This window comes from Castor canadensis, chromosome 3 (assembly GCF_047511655.1).
Source record: "Castor canadensis chromosome 3, mCasCan1.hap1v2, whole genome shotgun sequence".
In the NCBI taxonomy this organism is placed as follows: Eukaryota; Metazoa; Chordata; class Mammalia; order Rodentia; family Castoridae; genus Castor; species Castor canadensis.
In genome coordinates this window covers 158,976,226-158,994,838 of record NC_133388.1, presented here as the reverse complement: position 1 = coordinate 158,994,838, position 18,613 = coordinate 158,976,226, and the positions used below count along the sequence as shown (strand labels likewise).

Below are 18,613 nucleotides of genomic sequence, written 5' to 3'. Positions count from 1 at the left end.
AGGAAAAAATTCAGACACTGGAAAAAAAGTTTAAAAAAATGCAGATTTGAGGGTAATTTTAAATTAAGCTAATTTATTGATAAGAAAACTTTTCCTAGTACTGCTCTATTAGATTGTCTTTTGTACTGTATACTTCAAACTAGTTATCTGTAAAATTTAAATTGTCAAAAAAATTATTTTTTCTTCTTTTAATAAATGCAATAAACAAAGTCTTGGCTATCATTGTTTTAGCCCTAGATGTTTCAGGGTATGCTATCTCCTCAGCACTCTAGAGAACTAGAAAATGTCTGATTGTTAGCTTCAACTTTCTGGTGAAGGAAAGTTAAAGAAATAGATGATTATCTATAGAGGAGAGGGAGAAAAGCTAAAGACACAAGAAAGTTGTTAGAGGTTTAGAGTTAGACTCAGGTGCATTAGAGAGAACAGAATATTGACTTCTAAGCTTGTCTGTTTTAGGTTTTTTTTTGGGGGGGGAGGGCAGGCTGGGAGGAAACTAGGGGGTTACAAGGTCTTTTAGGGACTTGATGAAAGTTGTAGTGGCCCAATATCCAGAACTTAACACAAAATTTTCAGTTTTTAGGGCATGTAAGTTCATGGATGTCAGGTTAAAACCCCTGCTCTATAGCCATAGATTCATTTTAAAATGTAAACAAAAGTAGTGAATGAAATTCTGAATCAGCATTTTCATGTGTATCAGAGTCCTTAAGTGACTTTGATATTCACTTTAGATTCTAAGCCACTGATATAGAGAAATGGTTAAGAAAGAGAAAGACCTGATTAGAATAAAAGACTAACATAAAATCACTTCTTCCCCTCACTAATTATAATTTTCACATGGTTATAGATGATTTTGCTAGCATTCCACTATACATATTCAAAAGAGTTTAATGTAAAATTTGACAAATCACCCTATAATAGTGGTATATATGTAACACATTAGCTGCTCAGAAGTACAACTGTAACCCTATTACTTTAGTAGCTTATGCTGCTTTCTCTGAATATGAACAGAACAGCATCTGTGTATACCAAGTCACCAAATGAGGGAAGCAATTAATGTGTACCTCTGGAACTGAAATGTGGTCTATGAGACCAGGGTTTAGGAAACTGCAACTTGTATGCCAAATCCAACCATCCTGCTTTTATATGGCTCAAGAACCAAGAATAGTTTTTACATTTTTTAAATGGTTGGAAAAATAAATTGAAGGAACAGTATTTTGGAGCTAGACACAATTATTTGCTTACATATTGTCTCTGGCTCCTTGCCTGTTACCAGAATTGAGTATCTATAAGAGAAACAGCATGGCTAACAAAGAGCCTAAAATATTTACTATTTGCTTTTTACAGAAAAATTTGCTGACTACTATTCTAGGCTAGTATTCTAGACACTGAAGAACTATTCAACTAGTAAGCTGGGTTCATGAATTCCACTGTGAATCACACTGGAATGTGAATCAGCATCTCCCACAAATATGTAATACTTGTTACATATACATATATATCTTCTACTGACTAATAAAAGGCATATCCATTTATGTAATGCTGCTGATAGTTTATAAATAATAGTGTATATTCTAATCAATACATAATCGAAGTAGAGTTACTATGTGGGGGTCCATACAATCTGAAAGGCTTATTTACAAACACATGATGAATAAGAATGAATAGAAATAAAATGCCAAATTGCAACCGGAAGCACGGCAGTATACTAGTATAACAGGAGAGTACATGCCTAATCTAAAAGGAAGGCCTTCCAGGAGTATTTGTATGCTAACAAATTGTCAGTGATGTTAGACCACAGGATCTTCCTTACTCTCATACAGAAAGGAAAAAGCCATGTGCACATAAGGATTCAGGTCTCCCTTACCCCAACTCTTTAAGTCTCTGCTACAATATATATCTATTATATATGTTGAAAGCAGTACTTGATGCTGATTATTTTTTCAAATAACAAGTGCTAAAAGTAATTTAAACAAATTTCTTTTGTTAACTAAACGAAAGACTGTTTTCACATACCAGAAACAGCAGAGTTAAGTGTGAGAGGTGCAAAAGAAGCAGAATTCTGTTCAGAGGTATTCATTCCCCTATCCACACTAGACCAAGCAGCTGTTAAAATAAAGAACGTCACTTGGAAACTTCAAACTTCAAAGATATGTATAGATTTAAAACTATGATAACAACATTTAAAGATAACTTTAGAAATGAGAACTAATAACGTATTAATAGTTACTAGTCACTGAATATCTATTACGTGGCTTGGCTCCTGACAACCAACCACTTTTAATCCTCATGGTAACCCTACTAGGCAGTTTCAGAGCAGTTAAATGATTTGCTTATACCTAGAAAACAACTGAACCATGACTGGAAATTCAGTCAATTTCCAAAGCCCATACTCTTTCCACTATACCAAACTACCTTATTATCCCTCAAAATTAAGCAACTACTTTGGGCCAGGCACTGAAGTTGGTATCTGATATTCATTAAAACCTGTCATAACCACTTAAATATGAGGTGCATACATATTAAATAATTAACCTAATGTCCATAAAATCTAAAACAGGTATTCGTACCTAAGAGGTCGGTCTGAACTAGTCAATTCATTCTACTATACTAGGTTACCTTCTCAATATTTTCAAGACACTTCTTTGAGTACAGTCATGAACCGCAAAACGGCACTTTGGTCAACGAAAGATCACATATGTATTGTGGTCCTGTAAAATTTTATCGCCTAGTGATATGGTAGCTGTATTAGTTTTAAGTACATGCTACAATATTCACACAATGACAAAATCACCATATAACACATTTTTCGAACATGTCCCCATCATTATGTAACATCTGACTGTATTTTAAGGATCATATGACTCCATGCACTCAGTCATACCTGTTTCCTCTCAGTGGCCCACTGCGAACATAATTTAGTATTATTCCCTTTCTACTTCAACATAAGTCCTAAAACACCAAGGGAAGAAATCTAATCTACTGCTTAAATTTATCTGTAGCAACACTAAGCAAGTACCATCTAATCTTGGGCTGGGGGACATGGCTCAAGCTGGTAGAGTGCCTGCCTAGCAAGTGTAAGGCCCTGAGTTCAACCTACCAATACCATTAAAAATAAAAAAAGGTACAACCTAAACTAATAACTAATTATGAAACTGTACATAGCTTTTTAAGTGTATTGCAAATATTCAAAAATGTCACAATCACTAACACTACTCCTTAAAATGTGACTACTTCTTTTATTAAATATGAAAAGATTCTTTTAGTACAGAAATTTTGTGCTTTCTTCTCTGCTGAATATGAGGGTAGGCACATAAGCAATGTTTCTTCCACACAAATTTTGATATTTCTACACAATTTCTGGACCTCACAGGAGGACAGCAAGCTTAAGAATATTAGTAAGTGACCTAAAGTTTGCTTCTTGAAGGTGTTAGCTTTCTAAAAGGTAATGTGAGAAAAGCTAACAGTAAAGCAAGAATTTTTTCCTACTTACAAACTAAAAACTTTCTAGTGTTCATTATTTCCCAAATTAAAAAAAATAAGCTATCAAAAAATATCTGCTATAAGCACAACAGAAAAACTTGTATATGTAACTCACAAGAAATTGTAATTCAACTTAAAAAAAACCAAACAAGAGGCCATTAGAAAAATGGCAAAGAACACGAATAGGTAATTCATCAAAGAAATAAAACTGACCAAGATAGCTATGGAGAAATATCTAACCTCAGTAGTGATTAAAAAAGTTAGCCAAAGTAATTTACATATTTTTGTTTATCAAATTAGAAAAAATTAGGGAGAAAAAAAAAAAAAAAGAATACCCAACCTTGGTAAGTACATGATAAGTGGGCATTTATATTGATGTTGAGAGCAGAATAACTCTCTTAGAAAATATTTCAATAACATGTGATGCAGTGTTATAAACATTTCATATTCCCTTTAACCTAAATCATTAGTAGGAATGTCTCATAAACCCCCAAACAAACATACTAACATTAGCTAAAACAGTTAAAAAAAAAAAAAGAAAAATGACTTCAATAGTGCGGGAAGTTAACGATGCTATGCTTATACAATAAATCGTAGGGCCACTAAACAAAAATATTTAGAGCAAGGAAAATGCTTCTTAGATGTTGGGAGGTAAGGGGAAAAAAACCCAAAAAATGTATATTCAAGTTATGTCAAAAACAACAAAAAAACAAAACAAAACAAAACAAAACAACAAAAAAAAACAAAACAGGGGAAGGAAAAAAGACCATAAACAAATATAAAAACTAACAGTGGTTGTCAATGGGTATTGTGGTAACAGTGGGTTTTTCCTTGTCTTTTTGCAGTTTTTCGTATTTAACAAGGATTTTTTTTCTATAATACATACGTGCACACAACACATACCTGAAAATTAAGTTGTTTTTAATTTAATGTCTCTTGGTAGAAATAAGCTTCTCAGCTACTAGTATTTATCATTAAAATCCACGGGAAAACATAATTACATAAAAGGGGCATTTTTCAGGTCTTGAAATACTTTGTAATTAGATGCTATAAACTGTACTTCCATTACTATTATTTTATACTCTAGAACTACTGAAACTAATCAAAAGTTTGCTCACACACAACATTTATCACATCACTAAGAATATACAACTGTACTAGGCAGTTACACTGATAAGCACATGTGATAAAGTATGTGAAAGCATAAGAATAAATGATAACCTTCATTATTCACTTTAGTTATCACTTCATTCCATGAAGAGAACCTGAGATGAATTACTTATCACAATTACTTCTATATGGTAGGACTAATTTTTCTGATAGCTTTTTTCCCATTCCTGAAAACTTAAAAATATACCAGATAAGCAATTTTACATGAACTTACCGATGCCAGAAAATATTGAACGGTCACTCCAACTCCTTCCCCAGTCTTTTCCATTTGCATTAGTGTCACCAGAGTCTTGAGTCCAAGCAGATGGCTCTGTTTTCCTTTTGCCTGCAGAAGCAGGTGAAACAGAGTTCCATTTCTCCTCACTTGCACTGATCTGTGAGGAGAGTTTTACAGGCTTTTCATTCCAGCCTCCACCATTGACAGTAAGGTTTTCATTCAATCCTGAAGAAACTTAAAGAAAAGAAAATGAAGATTAAAAACAGCATATAACTTATTAAAAATGGAATGTTTTAACACTTCTATGATTGCTCAGCTTATGTTTATCACTTTTTTTCTTTTATTGTCCTTTAAATAGCTTGAGCTTTTAAAAATGAACTTTTAAGATGACATGGTCACCACAGATCCCTAGTAAAAGAGATCCCTATTCAAATTTAATTAAAAATTCAAAGGAAGATTGAACGTAACATATATTCTACTGATATTCTCAGTGGCAGAATGACTGACTTCAAAGGCAGTACGATAAAGGGTATATGATAAGACACATATTCCAGTATTTTCAGCATACTCACCTACTAAGAATATAAAGATGTCTCTTTAGTTACATTTTCTTTTCCTTAAATATTTATGTATGATTCTAAACCCTGAGTGCATGTTAAAATCAACTTAGAAATTTCTTAAAACTAAACTGCAGAGCCTTAGCCCAGACCATTAAGGTAAGGACCTCTGCGTGTGGCATCCAGGCATCTTGTACATGTGTATGCAAAGAAACATGCAATTACTCACAATCATCTGTGTATTTATGTCTGTCTTGTATGTGTGACACACAAATACACACAGGTGATTGTGAATAAGTACGTTCCTTTGCGTGTATATTTTCCTATGACTTTAATGTGTAGCCAGGATTGAGAACAATGGGCATGAAGGAAGCTGACAGTGATAAGAACAAGTCTGAAATGGGGAGGTGCTGTTTTTCATTTTTGAATTTGATTTGCTACAACATTTGTTTTCATGTCAGGTATACCACTCTACATAATTCAATTATTATAATAAATAAGTAAACAAAATATATTTTTATGAAGCACCAAGTTAGTTTAGACTCTAGTCCATTTATTGTGAAATATTTGATACTGTCAAAAAAGTAGTTAAAAAATTCTAAGAACTAAGGCTTTTTTCTTAATATACAGGAGTTAAGTCTTTTAAATGTCCATATTACATTCATGTCTAACAAAGATGCTTCTTTGCTGGCTTCAGTGATGGAAGAAATCAAAACTTCATATAAACTATTACTAAAAGAATGTTTTTATATATGAAGAAAAATACTAGAACACACCAAAAACTGTTGGGAGTGATGTTTCTTTTTATCTATTTTCCAGAATCTTCGAATTGTGATTATGTTACTTTAGTGATTAAAGTAATTTTTAAGCCTCTGTCTTTCCTGCTACATCACTCATGTGAGGAAGGCAAGTATGCGAGCTTTTACTTTGATGGGGCTTCAATTTAAGTTACATGTAATTTTTCTCACCCTGAAGAGTGGAATCTCCTTTTCCAGACTTAAAGTTGCTAACTTGAACATTTAGATGAGAATCACCTGGTTGGAATAGAAATAAAATTTATTTAATACTAAATAGGCTGCTATGCACATTAAGTTAGGAGTAACATACAAATTGAGTTTTACTTATTATCTATAAGAAATGGCTTCTTCAAGTGCCGAATTCTGACATTTGGAAAAGGTTAATTTTACAACACATTTCACATATCCACAGGGAACTAAGTTCTCTAGTTACGTAGTCTTAGTCAACTAAAATGCCAACTGAGGACCCAGAAAATTGCCCAAATATAAATAAGGTTAGCTATTCTGTAATGGTTATTAAGATTCTTTTTGGTAGAAACTGGAGAATTGGGCTCTGAAACTGGATTCAACTTTGCCACCTCTCAGCAATACCAGCTGCCTTTTCAATAATCCTGGACGCAAACACATCAACTTAAGAACTTTTGCCAGTATTGGGACCAGAAGTTAGGAAATATGGCAAGAGATGAGAATACATGTTTTAACACAAAAATACAACATCTCTGACACTAAAAAGCATAATGTTAACAAGGTATCAAAGCAACCAGCACAAAACAAGATTGTGTGAGCAAGGAAGGCATGCACAAGATAGAAGAGTCACCAACAAATGTACTAAAGCACAGCTAATAGATGACAATGAAAACAGGTAAGCAGAACTCACTGCTGTACCATGGCAATAAATACCACAGTAAGTCAGCCAAGCAAAAAGTAAAATGTAACAAGGTTAAGAAAGTGGTGTGGAAACAATTCAGTGATGAAAGGTTAGCAGACCATTAACAAAAAAAAGACAATCCCTTTGTGGACTAGTGACTCCAGAGTAAAATGATGACAATGTAAAGTGCTACCATGAAGCCATCAGTTTGAATACCTGAAATTCTTAAGAGGAAGAACATTAGCTCAATCACCTTTGAAATTCTGATCTAGCTTTTTCAAATACCTATATGGCATTCTCAAAAGGCTGGGTGTTAAGAAATCCAGATAGAACCTGCACTAACCAGAACATGCGTGTTTCATCTTGGAAAGAAAACACCCAACATGCAGAATGGTGATAAATAATTCCACTTAATAAATGTCTTATCCACTGTAAAAAATGGGAGATGCAAGAGAGTTGGGGGCAAAGCAATACACACGAGGAAAAGCAGCAACATCATTTTCTCATGTGATTCAGGCAGAAAGGCAATTTTAATTTAATAAGCCATTCATTAGGCAGTATGTAACACACTGCTGGCATCAGGTAACCAGCACATGGTTCACAATCCTCTCATGAAGAAGGGTGTATCAGTACAATGATGTCAGTTCAAAACAGATTTGACATAAAGACACTTTGTACATCTGATTTAAAGGAGTTTGATTTGATGTACCCCTCTAATGTTCCACTAATATACCTTTGTTCTTCTTGGAACCAACAGGAAATGAAGCAGTTGTAAGTTGCTCGGTGGTAACTGTGGTGGTATTTTCTATCCCAGGGATAGTTGAATCCAATGAACCAGAATCAGTCAGCACCTTATCACGTTTACGCTGTTGTCGTTTCTCTCTGTGACTAATTTTAGTTTCCCAGGCTCCTGATATAGCCCGAGAAAAAAAATGTTATTCAGCAAGGGGAAGACAAAAAAGTTGTAGCTTTGAGGAAAAAAATGGGAGGGCACACAAGATATAATGAATTTGGATATTACGCTAAAAATCAGGAGTGCTGATTATATTAATTTATCCTAAGAATTTATTCTAATCTCATTAAGCTGTTTTAGGCAACAAATTGCTATTATTTATTTTAATAAATTTTAAAATTATTTTAAATTTCAACTTAAAATTCAAATTTGTCATCCATGGTTTGGAAAAAGTTACAGAAATAAGTCATCTTATGTATTATTTTATCTTGTGGGGTAGAAGTGACAGGAGAGTGTTATCTACAACCACTAATAAATGGATTTATTAGGCGATGCTAATAAATGGCTTATTTAAGAATTTTGCATACAGCCTTTCCAGAATGGAATATATAAGGATGGGGGAAAAACCCAAACCATAGGAAACAAGGACAAGTTGAATGGCTTTTCAATTGCTCAAAATATTGAGGTTGACCTAAATTTCAAGTAGTTCCCTTCAGGAAAAGCACTACTGGATCTGTAAATAATTTAGATTACAAAGGTGTTTCCTCAAACTGTTACAGATCTGTTTATTAAAATCTATGATAATTAAAAAAAGAACTAGATACAAGATAACCAAAACAAATGCAGCTTGTATGTAATACATCTTGGTTAAAAAAATAAAAAGAGGGATTTAAAATTTTTCTATAGACTTTCCCTTGCTCAAATACCTTCATCGACTTCCTTTCCATCATGGCGTGAGCTGTTTTGCACTGCTTTAGCATCTGACTTTGACTTCTTCTTATTTTTCTTTGACTGAAAGCAAAATAGAATGTTACTTATTATTTTGTTATGTTTTTGAAAAGGTAGGAGCCAGTAAAATACATAATGAAATGTATGATGCTGACAACTAAAAGAATTTCATAAGTTTAATTTTAAAAACTTAATATATATTAAGTGGCAATAATATGAGGTTACCAACTATTGAGTGGTTACTATGTGCTAAGTATTTCATACTCATTTTGTTATTTATTCCTTTAAAAACAACAACAAAACTTCCAGGAGGAGGTATTATTCCATTTTAGAGATGAGAAAATGGAGACAGAGAAATATTAGTTAAATATTAAAAAGAATGTATTGGGTTACATTAAATTAGTAAATTAGGCTGCAATTAGAAACTAGGTCTGTCTGGCTCCAAAACCTGTGCTCTTAGATATCATGTTATCCTACCTCATGGAACAAATAAAATGCTGTAATATGGTGCTTTCAGAGCAATAAAATTATTAAACCCATTGTCAGTATTCAGAAGGGAAATGATGTACTGACTATTGATTTTTGGATTGCATAAAGCACATTGCTGATAAACTCTACATATAACAAATTAATGAATGAATTGTATGAAGCAGGTGTTATTTTGTAAGTTTCAAAACAATGTGAAGATACCTAAGATTTGTACACGGCAGATGTTTACCAATTCAATAAAGATAAACTACCTATATAAAGCAAGATATAGAATTCTGGAATAGCCTTCTAACTCCTTTCTGCCAATTTTGTATTCTCCTTTCAAAATCGTTCCAAAAAATCCATAAAGTCATTATTTCTATATTTAGACAAGTGCTTTCAAAAAAGAATTAACATCCGAAAGTGTATCCATAAAATACTGTTTACATATACTGTTCGCATCCTCTCATTTAGCTGTTTATTAAGATTGGCTATTCATGAATTATTCCACACTATCATAAAATTATGTTCCTAGCTAAGTAAGACACTGTATTTTAACTATAAGCCTTTTGTATGAGTAAGCAGTAAGGGCAGTTTTGAGTGAGCAATAAATGATAGCTAAGTGCTTTTCTTACAAGCAACTTAAAATACAGTAAGCTGTCCATATGTGTGGGTTTCTCATATATGGATCCAACCAACTTCAGAAAGAAAATATTTGTGGGACAAAAAAAAAAAAAAAAAACCCACATCTGTACTGAACATATACAGACTTGTTCTTGTCATTATTCCCTAAATATACCTTCTCAGTCTTTGACTAAAATCAAGTGTAGTACTCCTTAATTAATACAGTGTCAAAGCAACTCAGCATTTACATTGCACTAAATATTATAATATAGATGTTATTTAAAGTATGAGAGGATGCATGGAGTAAGCTGTACGGAAACGACACTCTTATATTATAAGGACATTATAATATAGACATTATTTAAAGTATGAGAGGATGCATGGAGTAAGCTGTACGGAAACGACACTCTTATATTATAAGGAACATAGGCACGTGCAGATTTTGGTATCTGCATGGCGTCCAAAGCAAAGCTCCCAAAAATACTGACAGACAACTGTATTCAAGTGGCATTAGATCTTAGAAGTGATTAAAAAGTCTCCTGGGCTGGTGGAGTGGCTCAGATGGCAGAGTGCCTGCTTAGCAAGCATGAGGCCCTGAGTTTAAACCCCAGTACAGCAAACAAATAAACAAAAACCAAAAAAACCTGTCTCCAACAAGAGAGTATATGAAAAACTATTTTTAAGTTATTTTACTGTCCTTATAATTGATTTACATTTGTTCTGCATATTGTCATTATACTTAACATTTATTATGTTTAATATATTGCTTTATTGCATTTACCAAACCAGACTCAAATCCACTATTAAGAAGTTGAGATACCACCCACATACCATAAGTTTTACCCTTTTAAAGTACATGTCAGTGACTTTAATATATTCAAAGTAACACAACTATCACCATTATTTTCATTAGCTCCCCAGAAGCCCTGTCTTAGCAGTTACTCTGGTCTCCCCTCTTCTCCCTGGCAACCATTAATCTACTTCCTGTCTATACAGGAACAGCAAACTTATTCTGTAAAGAACAAAATAGCCAGTATTTTAGGTTTTAAAGGTCATATGATTTTGTAGCAACCACACAACTGTATAGCAAGAAAGCAGGGTACATGAAAGTGAATGGATGGGACTGAATTAAAAACAAACAAACAAAAACCTGTATTTACAAAACAGGCATCTGGCTGGACTTGGGGAGCCAGAATTGCCACTCCTAGTCTAGAGCAGAGCTATTCAGCAGAAATATAATGCAAACCACACATATATAATTGAACTTTTATAGCAGACACATTTTTGAAAGTTAAACTAGGTGACATTAATTTTAGTAATCTATTCAAGACAATATATCTAAAATAGTATCATTTCAACATGAAACCAATAAGAAACTATTAATAAGACAGTATAAAAAAGAAGTTAAACTAAGTCTTTGAAATCTTATGTGGTCTATGGCCATACCACCCTAAACATGCTTGATTTTGTCCAAAATCTGATGTATATTTTATACTCAATCACAATTGCAATTCAGATCAAGTAACATTTCAAATATTCAATATCCACGTGTGACAAGTGGCGTTATATTGAATAGTATAGGTCTAGAGGAACTATAACAAGCACCCTCATGTTACAGATAAGGAAACTGAGGCCATAAGGAGATTATATAAAATGTCTAAGATCATAGGGTTATTTACTAAGCGGTAGAACCAGGATTAAAGTCTAGTTCTGACTATACATCCTGCCCTCCCAAATATATACTGTCTCCCTAAATGTAACTCCAAATATAAATTTATTAATGTATTAGCTATGTGGCATTGGGCTAAAGGATTTTAAGCCCTTTCCTCCAACTGTCACATGGGACAAAAATTCCTACAAATCTCACATAAAGTTCTTTTAAGGATTTAAAGAAAATGTGAAGATCTTTTTCACTCTAGAGACAACCACTTTCAGCCTACTGAAAATGTACTCCTTTCCTAATAAACTTTACTATCGTTTTTGCTAAAAATAAACAAACAAATAAATAAATGTGTATGTATATGAAAGCAGTCACAGGTGGTAGTACAGTCTGCAATCCCAGGCAGAGGCAGGATTGAGCTATAAATCAGCTTGTCTCATAAGCAAAACTGAAACAAACAAGCAAGCAAAGAAACCAGATTTTTTACTGTAAAGCAGTATTCATAAGATTTTTGAAAAGAGGGACATTGTGAGGAAAGGGTTACGTTCACACTCAAATGTACTCAGATTTGACTAACCATCTGCCAAAAAAGGATTAGCTTGAATTAGGCTTATTTACTATTAATAAGTTTCTACCAAAAAAAAATGCTTATACAGATGAGACTTAATAAGAAAATATCGATAGAACAACTGGCCAAAAAGGATATGAGGGAAAAAGACAAAAAAGAACAAATGCTGGCAAGGCAACAGTGTACGAGTTCCTTTTCTCCATGGTCTCACTAGCTGTTTGTTCTTTTTTGTCTTTCTCATGATAGCCATTCCAACTGGCTATTTAACCACATGAGCTCTCACTGTGGTATTTGCATTTCCCTGATTATACTGTTAGCTATTTGTGTATCTTCTTTTGAGAAAGACCTACTCAGATCATCTACCATTTTAAACTTGGATTATATATTATAATGTACTATAAAAAGTTTTAAGATTAATATGTAATACATAGTTATTTGCCTAAGCCATTTTACTGAAGTGAATGAAGCCTGTAGCACAACGTGCTGGATTTCCTGTTACTATAGTTCTTTTTTCCCTTATTTTTTGTTGGGTGATAAAAATAATGCTCAGCCACTAAAAACTGGGAGTGGTGGCACAAACCTCTCATCCCAGCTATGTGGGATGCATAAATAGAAGGACCGAAGCCTTTCCTGGCAAACACAAAGTCCTGAGTTAAAACCCCAGTACCTTGAAAAGAAAAACAAAAAAACCTTACCACATTATCCAGTAATTTTACACTATATATATATCCATAGGAAATGAAACAGTATATCAAAGAGATAACTACACATTCATGTTTACTGTGGCACTATTCATGATAGCCACGATATGGAATCAACTGAAATGTCCATACACAAATGGACACAAAAATTTGGTGTTTACAAACAGTAGAATATTATTCAACCATACAAAAAAGGTGAAATGCTATAATTAATGGCAACATGTATGAAACTGGAGGACACTACATTAAATGATACAAGCCATACACAAAAAGGCAAATACTGTTTGTTGTCACTCATTTGTAGAATTGTAAAAAGTTGGCAACACAGAAGCAGAAGTAGAGAGTAGAATAGAGGTCAGTGGAAGCTACGAAGGGTGGGGGAGATAGGAGTATATAGAGAGGATACATAATAGGTACAAAAATAAGAGTTAGGAGTAAGAAACAGTTCTGATGTTCTGTAGTACAGAAGGGTTAACTATAGTCTACAACCATTAATTATACACTTTAAAGTAACTAGAGGAAAAGTTTAAAGGTTCTTCACATATAGAAATGATAACACTTGAAGAGATAGAAATGCTCATTACCCCAATTTGATCATTACACCTTAAATACACATATCAGATTCTAATACTGTACTCCACAAAAAGTACAACTATATGACAATTACCTGGACTTTCCTTTTATGGTCTTCTTCATGCAACCAAGATATCTACTATGTACCAAATATTGTTTTAGGAGCTAAGTATGCAGAACTGAATAAAAGTGTACTGACAACTGTGCTATAATCTAACAGAAGAAGCATGTAAATGAGACATTAGGAAAAATTGTGTTTAAGGGCTTCCTTCCTAATGCTTACCTCCCAAAACATCTACACCAATCCATTAATTTTCATTCTTTAAAAAAAAAAGTGCATGATCGCTTCGGCAGCACATATACTAAAATTGGAATAATACAGAGAAGATTAGCATGGCCCCTGCGCAAAGATGACACGCAAATTCATGAAGCGCTCCATATTTAAAATAGAAAGTGCAGATATTTCCTACCACCCATAAATCTAACTTCCTTATATGATTCTTCTAAAAATTTATTTCAAATTTATATTTCTATATTCGCAACGCAAACATGTTTATAAGACTGATCTCTCTTTAAATATCCCTGCATTCGCCCAAGCTGGGATGACAAGATTTTTTCCTCTTTCCTTTATTTTCCAAAACAAAGCACTGTAACCAGTTCTAAGGATTGATCTTTTCATCCGAGTCCTCTTCCCCCTATGTTCAATGCCCCAAATGACCTGTATTAAATTTTTTTTGACCCACTTCAAGTGCCACTTCATTTGCTGCTGCATTCCCCCATTCCTCCTTCTCTTTTATTTATTTATTTTTTTAAGGTTCACGGGATGGAATGTAGGGCCATTCTTCTAAAAAAAAAAACTCTCCCATCTCTAAATGTTTAAAAACTGTTACAAATTTGGCCATTTGACACAAACTTCCTTGTGCCATTTATTGCTTTAGCTTTCTAGGTGTACAAGTGCTCAGTTTTTCTAAAACCCACAGAACTTGAAAGCAAGAGAGTAAGAGGTATTTCTCATTATACCTCTTTTTTCTGGGGGGAAGGGAACTACTACGGTTTGAACCCAGGGCTTTACACTTGCTAGGCAAGCCAGGCAAGCATCATCATGTTCTTAACAGAATCTCTACTTTACTTTGAATGTTCCACGATCAGTACTGATATACATATATATGATGAAGAAACCAGTGGCTGGTGACATGGCTCAAGTGATAGGGTGAAGCTTGTCTAGCAAGCTCAAAGCCCTGAATTCAAACCCCAATTCCCACCCCCTCTCCCCCAAAAAAACCCCAAAACAACAAAAGCAATATTCTTCTGAAGACATCTGTTTAGTATTAGAAATTAGCAGGGGTTCATATGTTGCAGGAGTCAAACTACTCTTAATGATTTATTTATTTTTATTTTCTGTACAGCCATTTCATATAGAAGGAAGACACTGAAAAATCCTCCCTCTTCAGATCATGGCACCTTTAATCTATCCCATAAACACAGCCACTAAAATCTATTAAGAGAAAATGTGGTAGTCAAATGGGAAATAAAACTACTCTTAACTAAAAACTTCCAACGTTAATTGAAACAGATATCACTTAATACACCAGAAGTAATTCTAAAGATCTGTATGCAAGGTCTATCTTTTCTTACTGTTATCCATTAAAATTCTACACCAGAGTCTTCTCTTATTTCATAAATACAGTAAGGCATTATAAAAATTTAGACTGTAACAGTCCTATTAGATGAAATCTGTGTCCATTTTATACAATATACATACATGTGTATGTTTATATACACATACTGAGAGAGGCATGAGTTAAATGAGCAATGAATACACACCTACACTACAGCTTTTTAGTGGCTTGGGACTTAGTATTTGTACCCAGATTAGAAAATGGTTCTATTCTTTTAAAATTTAGACAATGAAAAGCTTTGACAAGTAATTGTTAGATCCACTATCACTACTTCTTAAACTCTTGAAGAATAAATACAAAATAAGATGGAGTGATGATTTCTTAGGAAATTATTATGAGTATGAAGTAGTTTTGGAAAATTCTAAAATCTCATTAGAAGGAGTTGGCTGAAACATGCAAACAAGTAGCTGAGAGCACAGCACTGATGATAATTCACTTAAATATCTAAATATAGAGATAGAAGGTTTGCTATTCCCTTTTTAAAAAGTGGATTAAATACGTTTTTTGTTCTCATACTTTGATGGGAAAAAACTGAGCACATATCTCAAAATGTTTGTAATTTATATATATTCTACTACATTGATAGCGCATACATTAGTAAAACATAACGTTTTAGTGAAAGCAGTATGAACATGCTACATTATTTTTAAATATCTTTCAAATTCATTACTTTTAGCACTCCAGATATAACAGTATCCAATCCTCCAATGGCTTTTACTCAATTTTTCACAAGCACTTTAAAAAAATTAAAGAAGTGATCTACTGTTCAGAATATGCTATATATCTTTGTTGCTCACAAAAGTAATTCTTGATGTATTTCAGTATGACATACAATACAGCAAGTTCTCCAAGTTATTACATTAGAAACATCTACATTTTATCCCTCTTGAGACTAATATGCTCGTCCACTAATTTATTTGCATTGCCAGCAATGTTTTTATGCTATATTCAATTGTGTATGCTGATGAAGGACTATTCTTGTTGGGTGACATACTGTTTTCTGCTAATTCTACAATGGCAGAAAGAACAAGTGTTTCCCCACAGCAAGTCCATCTCTATTTAAACAAGAAACCTCAAGAGAGGCATCCAAGCATCTATAATTATACTTAGTTTAATTCTGTCATACAGAATACTGCGTGAACATCTCTAAAAATACTGTAAAGGTCGATCTTCACACTCTGGATGCTTGCTAATTGGGGTAGTTTCAGAATATCATTAGCTAAAATTTCAAGACACAGTGTAATTGGGTAAAGTTCTCACTGAGAGTGGAAGTAATATTTCTATTTCAAAAAAGCCTTCACAATTTCAACTTTTTTAGATCAAACTAATCAGATCTGATCAAATTATCTTAACAATCTCATGATGTTGAGAATGGAGGAAGTCTCCACTGTCATTTTTCAGTTGTTATACTTGCATTATTTTCATCTATCTTCTGTAGCTTCTTTGCAGTAAATTTGTTAAAGGCTACTTTAACTGAAATAGGGATAACAGCATTAACCCACAGAATTAAGCAAACAAAACAGCAATCTGTCACAACATGCTATAAATGAGAAAACAAGTAAGGGCCTCATTATCAACTTTTTCAACTGAAGCTTCCCATACCTCTCAGGACACTGATAGTGTCTTACCATTCTCTAGCATCCCAAGTGAGGATGCCAAAGACTAGACATAAATTATGAATAAACCTTAATTTTTTGATAAAAAAGTTAAGTACAAACAGGAAGGTAATATTTTCTTCCTTCATTCCTATGGATTTTCTTACACACTGTACTTCAGAGACTACGGTCTAAAGTACATGCTGAAGAAGTTACTTCTAGGACTACTAAAAATTTGCTCCAAGTTCCTAAGACTTAAAATATGAGAAATGATGAGCTGAGATAGAAAAACAACTTCCATAATTAAGCTTTTTCTTCACCTTTAACCTTTGTGTGTATGTGTATTGAGGTTTGAACTCAGAACTTTGTGATTGCTAGGCAAGCACTGTACTGCTTGAGTCGTGCCTTCAGCTTCCCCGCCCCCACCCACCCCCTCTGTTTTTGCTCTGGTTATTTTGGAGATAGGGTCTCGCTTTTTACCTAGGATGGTTGGGATCACAATCCTCCTATTTTCATCTTCCTGACACCCTTGGATGACAGATAAGCGCCACCACACCCAGCCTTTCCCCACTGAGATAGGGTTTTTTTTTTTTTTGGTGGGTTGGCCTCGAACCATGATCTTCCAAATCTCAGCTTCCCAAGTAGCTAGGATTATAGGCATGAAGTACCCTGCTCACCTTTAACTTTTTAACATGAGTATTTCTTTTCTCTCTTTTTTGTGGTGCTGGGGGGAAAGCCCAGGGCCTTGCACATGCTAGGCAAGTTCTCTATTACTAAGCTACATTCAAAGCCCTAAGATTTTACTCAGGACCTCCAAGTGCTCTATCATTTGAGCTATGTCCCACCTTTTTTATTTAATTTTGATTTTGAGATATGGTGTCACTAACTTTGCCTGGATTGTCTTCAAATTTTGATCCTTCTGCCTTCGCCTCCAGAGTAGCTGGGATTACAGTCATGAGCCACCATGTCTGGCTACATGAGTATTTCTAATATTAGATGATACCCAAATAACAAGTGGGTGCCAAATATCAGTGACTAAAGTAAAAGGCACAACTTGGCAGCAAAAGTAGATCAGCTCAAATGACTAATTGCCCTCTTAGCAGATTTTGCTATTTTAAAGAAATGCAAAATAGAAACAAAGGCAGAACATTGATTTTTCACCAATTTATGCTGAAAAGACCAACTTTAGTAGGAGTATATTTCTACAGTATCAAAACTATAAGGATACTGTACAAATTTTAAGAGGTATTACCCTTATTTTTGCAACTATTTATACAAATTAAGTAGTCAGAAATAAAATATGAAAAAAGGGAATGTTAGGTATTCTTATACATTAGAAATGGTTACTGAGGTGCATCTGCAGACTAGTTGCTGGTATAAAATTTTTAACTGATATGCAAAAGCTCCCATTTTCTGAGATTTTTGTTCTGTGTACTTCTATTGTGTCAAAATTCCTATTATTTTTGTAATTGTGACAGTGTTTTTTAAAAATGTACTTGATGAAATTAAAACTATTAACAACTGGAATTTTTTTTTGAAAGCTTTTAGCACGTGCTATCTGAAAAGTCTGAAAGTCATTTGAGTCAATTTCATTCACTTTCTGCCTGAATATGGCAGGTCCCTATTTTACACTGTTCCACATTTGGATACTATTTTTCTATACTATACAATTTCCTCACTTATCTCAAACATATACATCAGCTGGTATGGTTAAATGGGAAAGTATGAATGGTCCAAGGGACGTACTAGCTACATTTCTCTACTTTATCTATACCATCTTAGTAACTTTGTGACACAATGTCAGGATGAGATTGTGAAAAGTGTCACAAATAAGTAAAAATGTTTGGAAATGAGTTCCCACCTTTTGGGGGGCTGGTGTACTTTAAATGAAGACTATTCTACTCAATACAATTTCTGATATTTTCTACAATGGTGGTAGTGGAATTGCAGGTATAGGGAAGTATCTACAATTTGC

At 33.8% G+C, this 18,613-nt stretch overlaps 1 protein-coding gene and 2 non-coding genes across 6 annotated transcripts in view; 1 reads left to right on the top strand and 2 right to left on the bottom strand.

Annotated features, from left to right (window-relative positions):
- Mtdh (metadherin) overlaps positions 1–18,613 on the bottom strand; it is a 59,974-nt gene that overhangs the window by 19,335 nt on the left and 22,026 nt on the right. For 2 of the 4 annotated variants that reach the window (XM_020177551.2, XM_020177553.2), the window contains exons 3-7: positions 8,749–8,833; positions 7,823–7,999; positions 6,393–6,458; positions 4,865–5,101; positions 2,014–2,103 (exon numbers count right to left, since the gene is read on the bottom strand). In XM_020177551.2, coding sequence (XP_020033140.1) covers positions 2,014–2,103; positions 4,865–5,101; positions 6,393–6,458; positions 7,823–7,999; positions 8,749–8,833 — 655 coding nt within the window. The remainder of the gene's footprint in view (positions 1–2,013; positions 2,104–4,864; positions 5,102–6,392; positions 6,459–7,822; positions 8,000–8,748; positions 8,834–18,613) is intronic. The other 2 variants (XM_020177552.2, XM_020177554.2) reach the window with 1 other exon arrangement.
- Positions 13,699–13,809, top strand: LOC141421988 (U6 spliceosomal RNA). The gene has a single exon (XR_012446657.1). It is a non-coding gene; the product is annotated as a U6 spliceosomal RNA (small nuclear RNA).
- On the bottom strand, positions 14,757–14,893 carry LOC141422263 (small nucleolar RNA SNORA29). Its single transcript, XR_012446857.1, has one exon. It is a non-coding gene; the product is annotated as a small nucleolar RNA SNORA29 (small nucleolar RNA).